The sequence below is a fragment of the Xenopus laevis genome, chromosome 5L (genome assembly GCF_017654675.1).
Source record: "Xenopus laevis strain J_2021 chromosome 5L, Xenopus_laevis_v10.1, whole genome shotgun sequence".
Lineage (NCBI taxonomy): Eukaryota > Metazoa > Chordata > Amphibia > Anura > Pipidae > Xenopus > Xenopus laevis.
The window spans coordinates 170,491,501-170,512,932 of NC_054379.1; the positions used below are offsets into that span (position 1 = coordinate 170,491,501).

Consider the following 21,432-nt stretch of genomic DNA (forward strand, 5'->3'; position numbering starts at 1 on the left):
GCAGAGGAATCAGGGAGCTGCTATCTGGTTGCCTTCCCATTGTTCTTTTATTAGGCTGCTGGGGGGAAAGGGAGGGGGTAAGATCACTCCAAATTGCAGTACAGCGAGACTGAAGTTTATTAGAGCACAAGTCACATGACTGGGGGCAGCTGGGAAACTAATAACATATCTAGCCCCATGTCAGATTTCAAAATTAAATATAAATAACTCCGTTTGCTCTTTTGAACAACAGACACTATTTAACAGCAGCACTATTAACGGATACATTTTGAAAAAATGTTTTCCCGAAACAATATCCCTTTAATAACGGACATCAAATACAAGCAAGATGAATAAGCCCCTCCCAACTGATTAAGTAACTGGGCTGTCCGGCACTCAATCACATCCACAGGAACAGAAAAGTTGAAGTTTAAAAATATATCTTTATTTTACAAAGTTAAAATATTTATACTTGCATCTCCATCCGCCCTACGCGTTTCGTACCCACAAGGGCACTAAATCATGGGTTGCACACGATTGAGTGTCGGACAGCCTTGTTCTTTCTTTGAATTTTCTGGCGTGCCGCTCCCTAAAGCTGGGGGTCTGGTGCACATCTACTACTTGGTGAGCTATTTACAACATATTCTGGGCCACCTTGTGGCTCTAACTATTGTGCTGTGCCAGCTCGTTGGTGCCCAGTGTGCCAGCTGCTGCCCTCCTGCAACCTCATTCACCAGCTCGGGGATGTTCTAGAGCAGCTCCACTTTCACATAAACATTCAGAACTTGTGGTTGCTCCAGTGGTTGCTATGGCCTCGGGCTGGCAACATGACATATAGCAGCACAGGGGCAAAGACGTGTCAGGTGATGGTCATTATCCATATGAGGAGTCAGCTCTATGTACATGATAATAATCAGCTATGGGCACCAATGTTACAGTTCTCTGGTACTGCTAAATGCACTGGCTCCAAAGAACAGGGGGACCAGCAGCTTGCACCTGACACTAGAACAAGCAAAGAGGTATAGTTGAGCATCATGGGTATTTGATAGTGCTAAATGCACTGGCACTACCTCTCCTATGTCCTTGAGGGCATCCCCCACTGTCAGCTCAGAAGCACCTCCCATGCAGTAAGAGGCCCCGCCCACTGACACTCAGAAGAACACAGATAAGACACAAAGGAGTGAGGAGTAATTACCCAGAGGTGTCTCAGAAGCGGTGGCATGGAGATAGGGCAGACACACAGATTTGCACTTACAGAGTCTCAGTCTGCTAATGCCCCAGATCAATCATTTGCCCCTGGGAGAGGTCCGTGTGGGTTCTTACATGGCGAGTGAGATCTCGCTGCAGCCAGAAGCATTTGCCGCATCGGGTGCAAGAGAAGGGCTTGTGGCCAGAATGGATGAGCCCGTGTCTGTTCAGATCGCCCTGGTGCCCAAAGCATTTGCCACACTGGGTGCAAGAGAAGGGCTTGGTGCCCGTGTGCACAATCAGGTGTCTCTTTAGACTGTACAAATGACCGAAGCGTTTGCCACACTCGGAGCACGTGAATGGCTTCTCCCCCGTGTGAGTGATCACGTGACGATTGAGATCGCTCTGAAACAAGAAGCATTTGCCGCATTGGGAGCAGGTAAAGGAATTGTCGCCGCTGTGCATGCGGGAATGCGCCGTCAGATGCGACCGCTGGGTGAAGACTTTGCCGCATTCCGTGCAAGGAAACGTGGTCTCTCGTGTGTGAACTCTCTGGTGCCGCTCACAGTGCTTTCTGCTAGTGAAAGGCTTCTCACACGTGCTGCACGTGTACATCATCTTGGGGTTGGGGGTCCCCGGCTGAGTTGTAGCCAGGACCCGAATATTAACATACGGACTGTGCTCATTACCACTGGCATCTGCCGCTCTGAGCTTTGGGCCCAGAATATGGGCAGCGGGATCAGTTCTGGGTGTTCCCATAGGATTAAACTTGGAGTCTGAAGCCCCTTTATTTGATGTCAGCCCCCCATTAGTACAACTAGATCCATCACTTAGGCACAAACTGCTCTTTGGGTTGGACCCCATGACTTTACTAGAAGGTTCTGTTCCCTGTCCAACAAGCACATACATGGAGCAGTCGGAAGGGTTCCCTCCATCCCATGAAGCCGTCTCCCCTCTAACTGTATGAGATATAGAATGTTCTGACAAGTTACTATATACACTGGATCCTGGTTCTGTAATGGCATTCATGGTCCAATTAGTACAGTCTTCCCATGAGTCAGATTCCTCTTTAATCCTGTTTGAATCTGACAGGCTGTTATTTAGGCTGGACCCCCTGGTATCAGAAGTTGGGTCTGAGCCTGATCTCTGTTCCTCTTTAATCCCACTTGGACTATGATTATCTGATTGGCTGATATTCAGGTGGGAGCCCACAGTGTCAGTAGGGGGGTCTGTGCCCTGGATCTGTTCTGTAGGGGGATCAGTGTTCCACTCACAATGTTCTTCCTCTTCCCATGATTCCTCCTTAATCCCATGAGAGATACAGTTGGTCAGTGTTTGGGGATCAGTTGGGGAAATGTCAGGGTTTGGGGGGTTTCCTTCTCCCCAGGAATCTGCTTCTTCTGCCTCAGTCTTGTCTGGTTTATTTGCATTGCGCACATCTGCCCCCACATCCCATTCACTGTCTCTCCCACCTCCATATTCACCACCTGCCAGAGATACAACGCGACACTGAAATGAGAAATATGCCCAAGAGTCTGGCCCAGTAATTACCTGTTATATTTACATTTAATTCTCACCCATTCACTTGCCTTTATTTGTTATCAACCTGCCATTATTATATGACATTAAGGTCATTGAGACGGAGCTTGGAGTCCTTGTAGATAATAAACTTGTCTGTAGCAAGTAATGCCAGTCAGCAGCATCAAGGGCAAATAAGGTCTTGACTTGTATTAAATGGGGCAGAGAGTCACGGGAGGAGGGGGTCCCACTGTATAGAGCACTGGTAAGGCCCCATCTAGAATATGCCCTACAGTTTTGTCTCCATCACTCAAACAGGACATTATTGTATTAGAGAGGGGACAGAGAAGGGCAACTAAGCTGGTAAAGGGAAAATCTTAGCTATGAGGAAAGACTGGCCAAATTGGGGATGTTCACTCTGGAGAAGAGGCGCTTAAGGGGTGATATGATAACTATGTATAAATATATAAGGGGATCATATAATAATCTCTCTAATGATTTATTTACCAGTAGGTCTTTCCAGCTGACACGAGGTCACCCATTCCGATTAGAAGAAAAGAGGTTCCACCTAAATATTGGGAAGGGGTTTGTTACAGTGAGAGCTGTGAAGATGTGGAATTGTCTCCCTGAATCAGTGGTACAGGCTGATACATTAGATAGGTACAAGGAAGGGTCGGATGCTTTATTCACCAGTAGCTCCTCCCAGCAGACAGGAGGGAGCCAATGAGATTAGAGGAGGGAAAGGGGTGTTACAGGGAGAGCTGGGAAGTGAATCAGGGGTACAGGCTGATACATTAGATAGGTACAAGGAAGGGTCGGATGCTTTATTCACCAGTAGCTCCTCCCAGCAGACAGGAGGGAGCCAATGAGATTAGAGGAGGGAAAGGGGTGTTACAGGGAGAGCTGGGAAGTGAATCAGGGGTACAGGCTGATACATTAGATAGGTACAAGGAAGGGTCGGATGCTTTATTCACCAGTAGCTCCTCCCAGCAGACAGGAGGGAGCCAATGAGATTAGAGGAGGGAAAGGGGTGTTACAGGGAGAGCCGGGAAGTGAATCAGTGGTACAGGCTGATACATTAGATAGGTACAAGGAAGGGTCGGATGCTTTATTCACCAGTAGCTCCTCCCAGCAGACAGGAGGGAGCCAATGAGATTAGAGGAGGGAAAGGGGTGTTACAGGGAGAGCTGGGAAGTGAATCAGGGGTACAGGCTGATACATTAGATAGGTACAAGGAAGGGTCGGATGCTTTATTCACCAGTAGCTCCTCCCAGCAGACAGGAGGGAGCCAATGAGATTAGAGGAGGGAAAGGGGTGTTACAGAGAGAGCTGGGAAGTGAATCAGGGGTACAGGCTGATACATTAGATAGGTACAAGGAAGGGTCGGATGCTTTATTCACCAGTAGCTCCTCCCAGCAGACAGGAGGGAGCCAATGAGATTAGAGGAGGGAAAGGGGTGTTACAGGGAGAGCCGGGAAGTGAATCAGTGGTACAGGCTGATACATTAGATAGGTACAAGGAAGGGTCGGATGCTTTATTCACCAGTAGCTCCTCCCAGCAGACAGGAGGGAGCCAATGAGATTAGAGGAGGGAAAGGGGTGTTACAGGGAGAGCTGGGAAGTGAATCAGTGGTACAGGCTGATACATTAGATAGGTACAAGGAAGGGTCGGATGCTTTATTCACCAGTAGCTCCTCCCAGCAGACAGGAGGGAGCCAATGAGATTAGAGGAGGGAAAGGGGTGTTACAGGGAGAGCTGGGAAGTGAATCAGGGGTACAGGCTGATACATTAGATAGGTACAAGGAAGGGTCGGATGCTTTATTCACCAGTAGCTCCTCCCAGCAGACAGGAGGGAGCCAATGAGATTAGAGGAGGGAAAGGGGTGTTACAGGGAGAGCTGGGAAGTGAATCAGGGGTACAGGCTGATACATTAGATAGGTACAAGGAAGGGTCGGTTGCTTTATTCACCAGTAGCTCCTCCAGCAGACAGGAGGGAGCCAATGAGATTAGAGGAGGGAAAGGGGTGTTACAGAGAGAGCTGGGAAGTGAATCAGGGGTACAGGCTGATACATTAGATAGGTACAAGGAAGGGTCGGATGCTTTATTCACCAGTAGCTCCTCCCAGCAGACAGGAGGGAGCCAATGAGATTAGAGGAGGGAAAGGGGTGTTACAGGGAGAGCCGGGAAGTGAATCAGTGGTACAGGCTGATACATTAGATAGGTACAAGGAAGGGTCGGATGCTTTATTCACCAGTAGCTCCTCCCAGCAGACAGGAGGGAGCCAATGAGATTAGAGGAGGGAAAGGGGTGTTACAGGGAGAGCTGGGAAGTGAATCAGGGGTACAGGCTGATACATTAGATAGGTACAAGGAAGGGTCGGATGCTTTATTCACCAGTAGCTCCTCCCAGCAGACAGGAGGGAGCCAATGAGATTAGAGGAGGGAAAGGGGTGTTACAGGGAGAGCTGGGAAGTGAATCAGGGGTACAGGCTGATACATTAGATAGGTACAAGGAAGGGTCGGATGCTTTATTCACCAGTAGCTCCTCCCAGCAGAAGGAGGAGCCATGATTAGAGAGGAAAGGTGTTACAGGAGAGCTGGAAGTGAATCAGGTACAGCTGATCATAGAAGTACAAGAAGGCGATGCTTTATCACCAGTAGCTCTCCAGCAGACAGGAGGGAGCAATGAGATTAGAGGAGGAAAGTTACAGGAGGCGGAGTGAATCAGGGTACAGGCTGATACATTAGATAGGTACAAGGAAGGGTCGGATGCTTTATTCACCAGTAGCTCCTCCCAGCAGACAGGAGGGAGCCAATGAGATTAGAGGAGGGAAAGGGGTGTTACAGGGAGAGCCGGGAAGTGAATCAGTGGTACAGGCTGATACATTAGATAGGTACAAGGAAGGGTCGGATGCTTTATTCACCAGTAGCTCCTCCCAGCAGACAGGAGGGAGCCAATGAGATTAGAGGAGGGAAAGGGGTGTTACAGGGAGAGCTGGGAAGTGAATCAGGGGTACAGGCTGATACATTAGATAGGTACAAGGAAGGGTCGGATGCTTTATTCACCAGTAGCTCCTCCCAGCAGACAGGAGGGAGCCAATGAGATTAGAGGAGGGAAAGGGGTGTTACAGAGAGAGCTGGGAAGTGAATCAGGGTACAGGCTGATACATTAGATAGGTACAAGGAAGGGTCGGATGCTTTATTCACCAGTAGCTCCTCCCAGCAGACAGGAGGGAGCCAATGAGATTAGAGGAGGGAAAGGGGTGTTACAGGGAGAGCCGGGAAGTGAATCAGTGGTACAGGCTGATACATTAGATAGGTACAAGGAAGGGTCGGATGCTTTATTCACCAGTAGCTCCTCCCAGCAGACAGGAGGGAGCCAATGAGATTAGAGGAGGGAAAGGGGTGTTACAGGGAGAGTTGGGAAGTGAATCAGTGGTACAGGCTGATACATTAGATAGGTACAAGGAAGGGTCGGATGCTTTATTCACCAGTAGCTCCTCCCAGCAGACAGGAGGGAGCCAATGAGATTAGAGGAGGGAAAGGGGTGTTACAGGGAGAGCTGGGAAGTGAATCAGGGGTACAGGCTGATACATTAGATAGGTACAAGGAAGGGTCGGATGCTTTATTCACCAGTAGCTCCTCCCAGCAGACAGGAGGGAGCCAATGAGATTAGAGGAGGGAAAGGGGTGTTACAGGGAGAGCTGGGAAGTGAATCAGGGGTACAGGCTGATACATTAGATAGGTACAAGGAAGGGTCGGTTGCTTTATTCACCAGTAGCTCCTCCCAGCAGACAGGAGGGAGCCAATGAGATTAGAGGAGGGAAAGGGGTGTTACAGAGAGAGCTGGGAAGTGAATCAGGGGTACAGGCTGATACATTAGATAGGTACAAGGAAGGGTCGGATGCTTTATTCACCAGTAGCTCCTCCCAGCAGACAGGAGGGAGCCAATGAGATTAGAGGAGGGAAAGGGGTGTTACAGGGAGAGCCGGGAAGTGAATCAGTGGTACAGGCTGATACATTAGATAGGTACAAGGAAGGGTCGGATGCTTTATTCACCAGTAGCTCCTCCCAGCAGACAGGAGGGAGCCAATGAGATTAGAGGAGGGAAAGGGGTGTTACAGGTGAGAGCTGGGAAGTGAATCAGGGGTACAGGCTGATACATTAGATAGGTACAAGGAAGGGTCGGATGCTTTATTCACCAGTAGCTCCTCCCAGCAGACAGGAGGGAGCCAATGAGATTAGAGGAGGGAAAGGGGTGTTACAGGGAGAGCTGGGAAGTGAATCAGGGGTACAGGCTGATACATTAGATAGGTACAAGGAAGGGTTGGATGCTTTATTCACCAGTAGCTCCTCCCAGCAGACAGGAGGGAGCCAATGAGATTAGAGGAGGGAAAGGGGTGTTACAGGGAGAGCTGGGAAGTGAATCAGGGGTACAGGCTGATACATTAGATAGGTACAAGGAAGGGTCGGATGCTTTATTCACCAGTAGCTCCTCCCAGCAGACAGGAGGGAGCCAATGAGATTAGAGGAGGGAAAGGGGTGTTACAGGGAGAGCTGGGAAGTGAATCAGGGGTACAGGCTGATACATTAGATAGGTACAAGGAAGGGTCGGATGCTTTATTCACCAGTAGCTCCTCCCAGCAGACAGGAGGGAGCCAATGAGATTAGAGGAGGGAAAGGGGTGTTACAGAGAGAGCTGGGAAGTGAATCAGGGGTACAGGCTGATACATTAGATAGGTACAAGGAAGGGTCGGATGCTTTATTCACCAGTAGCTCCTCCCAGCAGACAGGAGGGAGCCAATGAGATTAGAGGAGGGAAAGGGGTGTTACAGGGAGAGCCGGGAAGTGAATCAGTGGTACAGGCTGATACATTAGATAGGTACAAGGAAGGGTCGGATGCTTTATTCACCAGTAGCTCCTCCCAGCAGACAGGAGGGAGCCAATGAGATTAGAGGAGGGAAAGGGGTGTTACAGGGAGAGTTGGGAAGTGAATCAGTGGTACAGGCTGATACATTAGATAGGTACAAGGAAGGGTCGGATGCTTTATTCACCAGTAGCTCCTCCCAGCAGACAGGAGGGAGCCAATGAGATTAGAGGAGGGAAAGGGGTGTTACAGGGAGAGCTGGGAAGTGAATCAGGGGTACAGGCTGATACATTAGATAGGTACAAGGAAGGGTCGGATGCTTTATTCACCAGTAGCTCCTCCCAGCAGACAGGAGGGAGCCAATGAGATTAGAGGAGGGAAAGGGGTGTTACAGGGAGAGCTGGGAAGTGAATCAGGGGTACAGGCTGATACATTAGATAGGTACAAGGAAGGGTCGGTTGCTTTATTCACCAGTAGCTCCTCCCAGCAGACAGGAGGGAGCCAATGAGATTAGAGGAGGGAAAGGGGTGTTACAGAGAGAGCTGGGAAGTGAATCAGGGGTACAGGCTGATACATTAGATAGGTACAAGGAAGGGTCGGATGCTTTATTCACCAGTAGCTCCTCCCAGCAGACAGGAGGGAGCCAATGAGATTAGAGGAGGGAAAGGGGTGTTACAGGGAGAGCTGGGAAGTGAATCAGTGGTACAGGCTGATACATTAGATAGGTACAAGGAAGGGTCGGATGCTTTATTCACCAGTAGCTCCTCCCAGCAGACAGGAGGGAGCCAATGAGATTAGAGGAGGGAAAGGGGTGTTACAGTGAGAGCTGGGAAGTGAATCAGGGGTACAGGCTGATACATTAGATAGGTACAAGGAAGGGTCGGATGCTTTATTCACCAGTAGCTCCTCCCAGCAGACAGGAGGGAGCCAATGAGATTAGAGGAGGGAAAGGGGTGTTACAGGGAGAGCTGGGAAGTGAATCAGGGGTACAGGCTGATACATTAGATAGGTACAAGGAAGGGTTGGATGCTTTATTCACCAGTAGCTCCTCCCAGCAGACAGGAGGGAGCCAATGAGATTAGAGGAGGGAAAGGGGTGTTACAGGGAGAGCTGGGAAGTGAATCAGGGGTACAGGCTGATACATTAGATAGGTACAAGGAAGGGTCGGATGTTTATTCACCAGTAGCTCCTCCCAGCAGACAGGAGGGAGCCAATGAGATTAGAGGAGGGAAAGTGGTGTTACAGGGAGAGCTGGGAAGTGAATCAGGGGTACAGGCTGATACATTAGATAGGTACAAGGAAGGGTCGGATGCTTTATTCACCAGTAGCTCCTCCCAGCAGACAGGAGGGAGCCAATGAGATTAGAGGAGGGAAAGGGGTGTTACAGGGAGAGCTGGGAAGTGAATCAGGGGTACAGGCTGATACATTAGATAGGTACAAGGAAGGGTCGGATGCTTTATTCACCAGTAGCTCCTCCCAGCAGTTCAGTGTAATACATGTACATATAGTGGAACGGTGGTGTCAAAGTCAAAGTAAATCGCACCTTTCCAGGAGTTGAATTCTGGAGAGGCCTCAGAGCATTGATACCCGCTCCCACCCTCCATTTGTGCCCAACGTGTGCAAAAAGCCTGACTATCTACGTTGGGACAGGGTGGAAGCTGGGATATCCACCGTCCCTCCCAGCGCGTTTCGCCAACTAACTTGGCTTCTTCAGGGGCCACCCTGTCCCCACGTAGATAGTCAGGCTTTTTGCACACGTTGGGCACAAATGGAGGGTGGGAGCGGGTATCAATGCTCTGAGGCCTCTCCAGAATTCAACTCCAGGAAAGGTGCGATTTACTTTGACTCCACCGTTCCACTATATTCAGGTTTTAATTGATTGTTTTTTAAGGACACGTGTCCAGCACTGCAGCCTGTTATAGCAGTGAGTGTATGTTCATGAGCGCTCCTCTATTTATTATACTTCATTAAAAGTTATGTCTTAACAGTTACATACTTTGTACATGTTTTACACTGAACTGCTTTGCTTTGAAGTGTCTGGGACTAAAAGTGACAAGTATCAATTTCACTTCAATGTCTTTGTGTCTTTATTTATCAACCAAATGGACCTGCTACTCCTAATGTTCTGGCCCACATCTGCTTCTGTATTTACAGGGTAAATCTGTTTATTACTGGTCAGTCCTGGTGCTGTTAATAAATCCAGTTACACACGGTAGTGATATTTTGGGCCTACAAACATTACTCACCCAGTGGGAGGAGCTGCTCCCAGTTCTCCTTTATCACTTCCCTGTAACGGCTCTTGTTCCCCTTTAAATACTGCCACTCCTCCAAGGAGAAATAGAGGGAGACGTCCTCACACCTTATGGCAACCTGGCACACACAATGGCACAGTCACCCCCAGCCAGAGAAAGGGATTATCATACACTGTTACTAAGCAACAAGGGATTATTGGGGGGCTGCTGTACCCACCTCTCCAGTCAGCAGCTGGATGATGTTGGACATCAGTTCCAGGATCTTCTTGGCATTTTCCTTCTGTATGACGGAGCCAGGGGGAGGGGCCACCGTTGCGCTGGTCACATGGTGCCTGCAGGCTCCTCCCAACATACAGTCAGTGCAGCTCTGTGGGAGGGGCATGTCATCACCTGACTTCTTTGTAACACTGTAGCCCTGTATATTGGGGAGATGATTAGGGACCCCTCTACTGCTCACCCTCCCCACTCAGCTGTCTCACTGCCCCACTCACACTGACACTCACCTCTCCACTCAGCTGTCTCACTGCCCCACTCACACTGACACTCACCTCTCCACTCAGCTGTCTCACCCACCTCTCCACTCAGCTGTCTCACTGCCCCACTCACACTGACACTCACCTCTCCACTCAGCTGTCTCACTGTCCCACTCAGCTGTCTCACTGCCCCACTCACCTCTCCACTCAGCTGTCTCACTGCCCCACTCACCTCTCCACTCAGCTGTCTCACTGCCCCACTCACCTCTCCACTCAGCTGTCTCACTGCCCCACTCACCTCTCCACTCAGCTGTCTCACTGCCCCACTCACCTCTCCACTCAGCTGTCTCACTGCCCCACTCACCTCTCCACTCATCTGTCTCACTGCCTCACTCACTCTCCACTCAGCTGTCTCACTGCCCCACTCACCTCTCCACTCAGCTGTCTCACTGCCTCACTCACTCTCCACTCAGCTGTCTCACTGCCCCACTCACCTCTCCACTCAGCTGTCTCACTGCCCCACTCACCTCTCCACTCATCTGTCTCACTGCCTCACTCACTCTCCACTCAGCTGTCTCACTGCCCCACTCACCTCTCCACTCAGCTGTCTCACTGCCCCACTCACCTCTCCACTCAGCTGTCTCACTGCCCCACTCACCTCTCCACTCAGCTGTCTCACTGCCCCACTCACCTCTCCACTCAGCTGTCTCACTGCCCCACTCACCTCTCCACTCAGCTGTCTCACTGCCCACTCACCTCTCCACTCAGCTGTCTCACTGCCCCACTCACCTCTCCACTCAGCTGTCTCACTGCCCCACTCACCTCTCCACTCAGCTGTCTCACTGCCCCACTCACCTCTCCACTCAGCTGTCTCACTGCCCACACTCACCTCTCCACTCAGCTGTCTCACTGCCCCACTCACCTCTCCACTCAGCTGTCTCACTGCCCCACTCACCTCTCCACTCAGCTGTCTCACTGCCCCACTCACCTCTCCACTCAGCTGTCTCACTGCCCCACTCACCTCTCCACTCAGCTGTCTCACTGCCCACTCACCTCTCCACTCAGCTGTCTCACTGCCCCACTCACCTCTCCACTCAGCTGTCTCACTGCCCCACTCACCTCTCCACTCAGCTGTCTCACTGCCCCACTCACCTCTCCACTCAGCTGTCTCACTGCCCCACTCACCTCTCCACTCAGCTGTCTCACTGCCCCACTCACCTCTCCACTCAGCTGTCTCACTGTCCCATTCACCTCTCCACTCAGCTGTCTCACTGCCCCACTCACCTCTCCACTCAGCTGTCTCACTGCCCCACTCACCTCTCCACTCAGCTGTCTCACTGCCCCACTCACCTCTCCAGTCAGCAGGTAGATAATCTCCAGTGTGAGAGTCAGGATTGTCTCATGCAGCTGATCTGGATCCTGGTTCCCCATCACTGGCTCAGTGGGTTCCTGGGAGATTCCCATTTGGTCCCTGTGGAAGTGACTGAGCAGGAAGCAGCAGTGAATAGAGATGTATAAAGGGAATTATTGCCAGTGTATATTCACCAATAATTGACTCCACTTTCAACAAAAAAGATAACAATGGTATGTCTTTCATTTCCCAGGAACATCTGAGTACTGGGGGGTTTTTTGAAGATTTTTAGTGAAGCCGTATTCAGTTGTATGAAATTAAATCAAATGTGAAAAACTGGCTGTGCAAAAATGTGGGTACCCTTGTAATTTAGCTAATTTGAATGCATTTAACACTGAATTTGTTGGATTAGCTGGTTAAGCCTTGAACTTCATAGGCAGGTGTGTCGAATCATGAGAAAAGGTATTTAAGGTGACCAATTGCAAGTTGTGCTTCTGTTTGACTCTCCTCTGAAGAGTGACAGCATGGGATCCTCAAAGCAACTCTCAAAAGATCTGAAAACAAAGATTGTTCAGTATCAGGTTTAGGGGAAGGCTACAAAAAGCATCTCAGAGGTTTATTAAACTGTCAGTTCCAACTGTAAGGAATGGAATGAGGAAATGGAAGGCCACAGGCACAGTTGCTGTAAAACCCAGGTCTGACAGGCCAAGAAAAATCCAGGAGCGACATATGCGGAGGATTGTGAGAATGTTCCAGACAAGCCAAAGATCATCTCCAAAGACCTGCAAGAAGATCTTGCTGCAGATGCAGGTGTATCTGTACATCGTTCTACAATTCAGCACAATTTGCACAAAGAACATGTGTATGGCAGGGGGATGAGAAGCCCTTTCTGCACTCACACAAACACACTCGCTTGTTCTATGGAAAAGATCATTTACACAACACACAGGCATTTGGGAACAAAGAGCTTTGGACTGATGAGACACAAATTGACTTATTTGCTCATAACAAAAAGCGCTTTACATGGCGGAAGAAGAACACGACATTCCAAGAAATACACCTGGTACCGACTGTCACATTTGGTGGAGGTCCCATCATGCTGTGGGGCTGTGTGGCTAGTTCAGGGGCTGTGTGGCTAGTTCAGGGGCTGTGTGGCTAGTTCAGGGGCTGTGTGGCTAGTTCAGGGGCTGTGTGGCTAGTTCAGGGGCTGTGTGGCTAGTTCAGGGGCTGTGTGGCTAGTTCAGGGGCTGTGTGGCTAGTTCAGGGGCTGTGTGGCTAGTTCAGGGGCTGTGTGGCTAGTTCAGGGGGCTGTGTGGCTAGTTCAGGGACTGTGTGGCTAGTTCAGGGGCTGTGTGGCTAGTTCAGGGGCTGTGTGGCTAGTTCAGGGGCTGTGTGGCTAGTTCAGGGGCTGTGTGGCTAGTTCAGGGGCTGTGTGGCTAGTTCAGGGGCTGTGTGGCTAGTTCAGGGACTGTGTGGCTAGTTCAGGGGCTGTGTGGCTAGTTCAGGGGCTGTGTGGCTAGTTCAGGGGCTGTGTGGCTAGTTCAGGGGCTGTGTGGCTAGTTCAGGGGCTGTGTGGCTAGTTCAGGGGCTGTGTGGCTAGTTCAGGGACTGTGTGGCTAGTTCAGGGACTGTGTGGCTAGTTCAGGGGCTGTTTGGCTAGTTCAGGGGCTGTGTGGCTAGTTCAGGGGCTGTGTGGCTAGTTCAGGGGCTGTGTGGCTAGTTCAGGGGCTGTGTGGCTAGTTCAGGGGCTGTGTGGCTAGTTCAGGGGCTGTGTGGCTAGTTCAGGGGCTGTGTGGCTAGTTCAGGGGCTGTGGGGCTAGTCCAGGGGCTGTGGGGCTAGTTCAGGGGCTGTGGGGCTAGTCCAGGGGCTGTGGGGCTAGTCCAGGGGCTGTGGGGCTAGTTCAGGGGCTGTGTGGCTAGTTCAGGGGCTGTGTGGCTAGTTCAGGGGCTGTGTGGCTAGTTCAGGGGCTGTGTGGCTAGTTCAGGGGCTGTGTGGCTAGTTCAGGGGCTGTGTGGCTAGTTCAGGGGCTGTGTGGCTAGTTCAGGGGCTGTGTGGCTAGTTCAGGGGCTGTGGGGCTAGTTCAGGGGCTGTGGGGCTAGTCCAGGGCTGTGGGGCTAGTTCAGGGGCTGTGTGGCTAGTTCAGGGGCTGTGTGGCTAGTTCAGGGGCTGTGGGGCTAGTCCAGGGGCTGTGTGGCTAGTCCAGGGGCTGTGGGGCTATTTCAGGGGCTGTGTGGCTAGTTCAGGGGCTGTGTGGCTAGTTCAGGGGCTGTGTGGCTAGTTCAGGGGCTGTGTGGCTAGTTCAGGGGCTGTGTGGCTAGTCCAGGGGCTGTGGGGCTAGTCCAGGGGCTGTGGGGCTAGTTCAGGGGCTGTGGGGCTAGTTCAGGGGCTGTGGGGCTAGTTCAGGGGCTGTGGGGCTAGTTCAGGGGCTGTGTGGCTAGTTCAGGGGCTGTGGGGCTAGTCCAGGGGCTGTGGGGCTAGTCCAGGGGCTGTGTGGCTAGTTCAGGGGCTGTGTGGCTAGTTCAGGGGCTGTGTGGCTAGTTCAGGGGCTGTGTGGCTAGTTCAGGGGCTGTGTGGCTAGTTCAGGGGCTGTGTGGCTAGTTCAGGGGCTGTGTGGCTAGTTCAGGGGCTGTGTGGCTAGTTCAGGGGCTGTGTGGCTAGTTCAGGGGCTGTGTGGCTAGTTCAGGGGCTGTGTGACTAGTTCAGGGGCTGTGTGGCTAGTTCAGGGGCTGTGGGGCTAGTTCAGGGGCTGTGGGGCTAGTTCAGGGGCTGTGTGGCTAGTTCAGGGGCTGTGTGGCTAGTTCAGGGGCTGTGGGGCTAGTCCAGGGGCTGTGTGGCTAGTTCAGGGGCTGTGTGGCTAGTTCAGGGGCTGTGTGGCTAGTTCAGGGGCTGTGTGGCTAGTTCAGGGGCTGTGTGGCTAGTTCAGGGGCTGTGTGACTAGTTCAGGGGCTACTGGGGCCCTTGTTAAAGTCCAGGGTCGGATGAATTCAACCCAATATGAACAAATTCTTCAGGATAATGTTCAAGCATCAGTCACAAAGTTGAAGTTCGGCTGCAGGGGTCGGATATTCCAACAAGACCATGACCCTAAACTCACTTGGAAATCTACAAAGACATTTATGCAGAGGGACAAGTACAATATTCTGGAGTCCCCCGACTTGAATATCATGGAAAATCCAGAGTCCAGACACTTATCAAAGGCTATAGGAGGCGTCTAGAGGCCGTTACATTTGTAACTAAGTATTGATGGAATATCTCTGTTGGGGTGCCCAAATTTATGCACCTGTCTCATTTTGTTATGATGCATATTGTATATTTTCTGTTAATCCAATAAACTTGGTGTCACTGCTGAAATACTACTGTTTCCATAAGGCGAGTTATATATTAAAAGAAAGCTCAGCCAATGAGAAACAAAAGTCCAAAGAATTAAGAGGGGTTCCCAAACTTTCTCATATGACTGTAGATATATGATCACTAGTGTATTGTGTGTTACTATGGGATGTACAATGAGGAAGGAGCTGTGATACACAAATATTATATATAAATATAAAGGAACTGTTTAAATATCATTCCAATTAGTTTCTGATGAAGAGACTGAGGGGCAGGTAATTAGAGGAGCCAATGAGAGACCAAAGTGCAGCTGTGAGTTGAGATCAGCTGATGCCAGGGAGCCAATGAGAGGGAAGAGAAGCATTAACTAATGATGAGCTGTGAGACTGGGGTGACACATATATACTTTGGGCTCCCCAGCAGACACGTTTCTATGTGTAACCATGGAGCTGACACTCTAGGGACACCACTCACACACATAAAGTAACAGGAGAGACTCTCAGGACTGAGATACAGAACAAGTAGAGAGAGAGGCCCTTCCCTATAGACAGTAAGTCATTACCTGTTGCCATGGATACAGTGTCGCACAGTTAAATCAACAGATTCTCCATTCTATCGGCGAACAAGAAACCGGCTGCGCTCACTTCCGTCTAATGCGTTCCAACCCACTCCGCCTGAAACAACCGCAGTCAACTTCCGCAATTAGCGTTCCAGCCCTCTTTCCCGGTGTAAAAGATGGCCGACCGCTACCGGAAATGGCGTGAGACCAAAACAAATTGGCGGAAGAGGCTCATTTGGCCTCAGGTCTAAAGCTGCAGATTGACAGAGAAAGTTGTTTCACACACACTGCGGCTTCTTCTCATCCACCCGAAACGTTAGTGCGAAGGAATGAAGTAATGGGGCTGCTGAAGGGGTTGTTCCCCTTTACATTAACTGTTATCATACCTCCCAACATTTTGGAAGTAAAAAGAGGGACAAAATTTTTTTTCCCGCATGTAGCGCAGCAATTTGTTTTGACCACACCCCTTTCTGTGACCACACCCCCTAATTACCATGTTTGTTTTACAAAATTTGGCAGGTTATGAAAGTTTGAAAATATTTCTCCTTATCTAAACTGTGTTTTTGTGTCTCCAAATTGTTACAAAGTATCTTATTTGCACCTGTTAGCTGTTCTGGGCTTTCTGCTAAAAGCCAATTAAGTGAGAAACTTTGTTTCTTTTTCTGGCTGTTCAGTGCAGAGAAAAGAGGGACTTTCCAGTACAAATGAGGGACTGCGGGTTGAGCTGTCAAAAGAGGGACTGTCCCTCCGAAAAAGGGACAGTTGGGAGGTATGTTAGTAGGATGTAGAGAGGGATATTCTGAGATCATTTGTAATTGGTTTTCATTTTTATTATTTGTGGTTTTTGACTTATTTAGCTTTTTATTCAGCAGTTTGTAATGTCAGCAATTTGGTTGCTAGGGTCCAAATTCCCCTAGCAACCATGCACTGATTTAAATAAGAGACTGGAATATGAATAGGAGAGGCCTGAATAGAAAGAGGAGGAATATAAAGTAACAATAACAATATATTTGTAGCCTTACAGAGCGTTTGTTTTTAGGTGGGGTCATTTGAAAGTTGAAAAGAGAAGAAAAGGGTAAATAATTAAAAAACTGTAAAAAAGAAACAATGAAGACCAATAGTAAAGTTGCCTAGAACTGGCCATTGTATAAAATATGAAAGGTTAAAGGTGAAGTGGCCCTTTCAATGACTTAGAGCCAGAGAAATAAAGTAAGAGCGTTAGTCCCTGTAGCCCCAACACTTCCAGCTGCAACTGGGGCGTCTCATCCCTCCCTCTGAGCGACCCCATTGTGAGGAGCAGGTAATAATAATAATGTGTAATCCCCATTGATCCCTTGTGTGTTACACCTGCATTTCTCTTGCTCTGACCACAGACGTTACAATTAATTCGTTACAATTACAACGTTAGTAGGAAATCTCATTGAATAGTCACAGATAGAGACAAGACAATTGTATCTGATGACTCAGCACTAACAATGTTCTGCTCACTTCATAGGCTCCTGATCCAAAGCTTCCAGCCAATCAGATCAACGGGCCGAGTGATATCCACCAAGCAGTTCATTGTATAGGGAATAATGTGTTGTTGTAAAATATACGGATATTATAAGTTACTGACACCCCCCCCAACTGGGCCGTTTTGTGCAGGACAGTCCCGATTCTGACAGCTCAACTCACAGTCCCAGATTGTTACTGAAATGTCCCGACTTTCTCCTTAATCTCCTGCACTGAACAGACAGAAAAAGACACATTTCTAAAACTTCATTAACAAAATTTTGGCAGAGAGCCCAGAATAGATACTTAGATAGTTTTTGTAACAATTAAAGATAAGCAGGTCTCTCGGGGAAACTGTAACTTGCAGCTTAAAGGGCAATTCACCCTCATTAGCAAAACTGTAATAACACATAAAAAGGACAGAAATGTGTTTAAATGTTAATAACTTGCCAAATTGTGTCAAATGGACATGGTAATTAGGGGGTGTGGCCATAATATGGGCGGGGTCAAACAATTCACTGCACTCCACGCTGCAAATCTTTTTATCCCTTTTTTCTATTTTCAAATGTTGGAAGATCTGCTGAGGCTTCGCACAATTATATAAAGGCCTAGCGCTTTTGTACAGGTCCCGGTAAGTAAGTAATGATAATGGGGGATTTTAATTAGCCAGATATTGACTGGAGCAACAGTACTGCCAGATCAGTTAATGGGAACAAGTTTATAAACTGTTACAAGACAATTTTATGGCACAGGTTGTTGAGGAGCCAACCAGAAAAAATGCTATTGTGGATCTAGTGATCTCTAATGAGCCAGAACTTATAGCAAATGTGCAAGTCATTGAACCCCTGGGTAATAATGACCACAATGTTATATCATTTAGGGGCCCATTTACTTTGCTCGAGTGAAGGAATAGAATAAAAAAAAACTTCGAATTTCCAATGATTTTTTTGGCTACTGCTACTTCGACCTTTGACTACGACTTATGGTGGCCATACACAGGCAGATAAAGCTGCAGATATCAGTCGTTTGGACCAATTTGACGGCTTATCTGCCTGTGTATGGGGGCTTCCGACGGGTCTTCCCCATCGATATCTGGCCACTATATCGATCGGGAAGGTTTGATTTTTAGCCGACCGACCCGTCGGAGCCCCTTGGTGCATCGTAATTCGATCGTACGGCCATAGGTTCAAATTACCCCCGATATAGCCATGCCGTTAGTGGCATATCGGGGAAAGATCCGCTCGTTTGGCGATGTCGCCAAATGAGCGGATCTTTGAGTCTATGGCCACCTTTAGAAACCAATGATTCAAACTAAGAATCGTTAGACTATTCGACCATTCGATAGTCGAAGTACTGTCTCTTTAAAAAAACTTGAACCCCCTACTTTGCCACCTAAAACCTACCGAGGTGCCATGTTAGCCTATGGGGAAGGTCCTCATAAGCTTTCTATCAATTTTTAGGTTGAAGAAAAATTGTTCGATCAATGGATTAAAATCCCTCGATATTCGACCCTATGTAAATCTGCCCCTAAATGTCTGGCGCAAAAAACAAATATATACTGGGGCAACAAAAACCAGGAATTTTGCAAAAGCTAATTTTAGTGCCTTGAGGGCTGCCCTACAGAGTATTGATTGGGGCATTAGGTTTTCAGCTAAAAACACAGAACAGAAATGGTTGTCCTTTAAACTGATACCAAATTCCCCAGGTAACTCCTCGTGAATCAAAGGTCCTGGAAAGTTCACTGGGGATCATAGTAGTGCTAATAGGACTTTAGCAGGAATGTAACTATGTGGGACATTCACTAAGATTCGTAGTTGCGCCAGGCGTCAGCGCTTCGCAAATTCACTAAAATCTGAAGTTGCGCTCAGGGGTAGCGTAAGGTTGCGAAGTTGCGCTAGCGATGGTTAATTTACATACGGCACGAAATTCAAATTACAATGGAAGTATTCGTAGCATCACTACACAAGCCTGGGAAACCTTCAAAACATCAAATAAAATGTTATTTTGCCCTACACATGTGCCCACTGTATAGTTAAGTTGCAATGAGTCAGGAAATGTAGGGGGGAAGGAGGGGAGCCCCAAAAAAAATTCAATCTTTTTCAGCCTATCAGCCATCATGTAGAAAACTCGCCAGCGAAATTGTAACTTTTTTTGAAGCAATCCCTATCTACTCTATTGCGCTTCGCCAGGTCTGAGGTGGCGAAGGAAGTCTAGCGTAAAAGGTAGCGTTCAGTACACTGCGCAAGTTAGTGAATTTGCGTAGTTACGTCCGTTGCGCAAATTCGGCAGCCGTAAGGGTGCGAAGTAACACTAGCGAATGTACGCCAGCGTCCGTTAGTGAATTTGCAAAGTAACGAAAATGGCCAACGCTAGCAAATTGACGCTAGCATTAGGCGCTTTGGCGCATAGTAAATTTGCCCCTATAAGTCAAGATTAAGTACACAACATGTTTCGGCCCCTACATGTAACACCAAACAGAAACACTTTTGAAACACTCCCTTCCCATCCCCCCACCAAGTGGGTAACTAATGTCCTCAGGGGTATCAAGGTCTTTGCACTGGGCTAAAGTCTATTGCACAATCTATAAGATGAGAATATAAAGAGTCTTGTCTTATACTAAAGTCCATTCACTTGGGGAAAAGCATTAAAATCAATGAGTGCAGTAGAAACGTCTGCACACAATTCTGTCGTAAGTCTGTATCAGATACAATAGTTACTGCAGGTGATACATTAATAACAAAGCAAACAAGTGTCCATGAGCGCAGGCCCAGACTGGCTGTGAATTTGGGCAAATGCCTGTTGGGCCAGTGTCTGTGTGATGTGATTGGGCCGCACATTCTGCCAATACTATAGATGAGGCTGTTGTTACTGACAATCACCACTAGATGTCGCCTCTCTCTCTAGTGACTGCAGCTCCTCCCACTTCTTCACAGTAACCACTAGGTGGCAGCACCTCTGTGATCTTTATTTTTTTCTTTCAAAGGTCTCACCTCTAATGTTTTTTTAATGTTAATGTGGAACCCAAGTCACTATTGGTTTTATTTTTACTTGGAGATCCAGCCACCATTTTTTTTTAACTTGTAGGGTGGGGGCTGGCCAACAATGTTTGTTTTAACTTGGGGGGGCGGGTCACCAAATCTTTTGTACTTTTTATCGGAGGGGCCCTGACCTTTATTTCCCCTTGGGGGGCCCTGGCCACCAATGTTTTCTTTTTAGCTTGTGTGGGTGGGGGAGCTTGGTCGCCTATGTCACACATTAATAAGGGTATGGGACCTGTTTTCCACAATGCTCGAGACCTGGGGTTTTCTGGATAACAGATCTTTCTGTAATTTGGATCTTCATACTTTAAGTGGCAGATTTATCAAGGGTTGAATTGATAATTGGAAGTAAAAAAAAAAATCAAATGCGAGCTATTTTTGTGTACTTCGACTAGGGAATAGTCCAAATTCAATTTGAATTTGAAAAAAATTTAAATATCAAAATGTACTGTCACTTTAAAACTTCAACTTTGACCATTCACCATCTGCTGAATTACTGTTTTAGCCTATGGGGGGCCTCCTAGAACCCACTTGAACTCAATTAGTGGACTTTGAAAAATCAAAGTGTTTTTTTTTAATTACTTTGATCGAACAATTAGATACTTGCAAAATTAAAAAAATTTTGCAAAAATAAAAAAATTGATTATTTGATTATAATGGAGTCTATGGGAGACGGCCTTTGTGTAATTCTGGATAACAGGTTTCCAGATAAGCAATCCCACAACTGAAGTGGGCTAGGTGGGCCTGTATGAGACAAGAAAGGAATGATTGCCAGGATTCAGTTCAGGATTCATAAAGGATCCGGCTTTTTTCAGCAGGATTTGGATTCAGCCAAATCCTTCTGCCCGGGGAGACGGGGAAGGGAATCACGTGACTTTGTCACAAAACAAAAAAGTAAAAAATGTTTTCCCCTTCCCGCCACTAATTGGCATATGCAAATTAGGATTCAGTTCAGTATTTGGCCGAATCTTTTGCGAAGGATTCGGGGGTTCGGCTAAATCCTTAATAGTGGATTTTGTGCATCCCTAGTTTCTTATCCGAGCTTAACATTTATATTATATGATACTTTAACACCAGCATAATTACCTTATCATTATGGGGCAGATTTATCAAGTAAAAAAATTTGTAATTTTTTGGATACTTCGACCATCGAATAGGCTACTATGACTTCGACATTGATTTGAAGTAAAAATACTTTGACTATTCGACCATTCAATAATCGCAGTACTGTCTCTTTAAAAAACTTTGCCAAATTAAACCTGCTGAAGTGCAATGTTAGCCTATGGGGACCTTCTAGAGCATTTTTCCATGTTTTTTGAAGTCGAAGAAAAATCGTTCAATCGATGGATGAAATCCTTCGAATCGTTCGATTCGAAGGATTTCATTGTT

At 48.1% G+C, this 21,432-nt stretch overlaps 1 protein-coding gene across 3 annotated transcripts; it reads right to left on the reverse strand.

Annotated features, from left to right (window-relative positions):
- Window positions 1-207: 207 nt before the first annotated feature.
- Window positions 208-15,680, reverse strand: LOC121393879 (gastrula zinc finger protein XlCGF53.1-like). 3 transcript variants are annotated; one of them, XM_041563703.1, is made up of 5 exons: window positions 15,518-15,674; window positions 11,627-11,759; window positions 10,021-10,170; window positions 9,798-9,921; window positions 209-2,654 (listed from the first exon to the last, which is right to left on the reverse strand). In XM_041563703.1, exons 2-5 carry the CDS (start codon window positions 11,738-11,740, stop codon window positions 1,249-1,251), a joined length of 1,794 nt encoding a protein of 597 aa, XP_041419637.1. In that variant the 5' UTR covers window positions 11,741-11,759; window positions 15,518-15,674; the 3' UTR covers window positions 209-1,248. The 3 variants fall into 3 exon arrangements, with proteins under 3 accessions (XP_041419638.1, XP_041419637.1, XP_041419636.1); XM_041563702.1 differs by having other exon boundaries at window positions 211-2,654; window positions 10,021-10,218; window positions 15,518-15,672; XM_041563704.1 differs by lacking the exon at window positions 10,021-10,170 and having other exon boundaries at window positions 208-2,654; window positions 15,518-15,680.
- Between the last annotated feature and the right edge of the window lie 5,752 nt (window positions 15,681-21,432).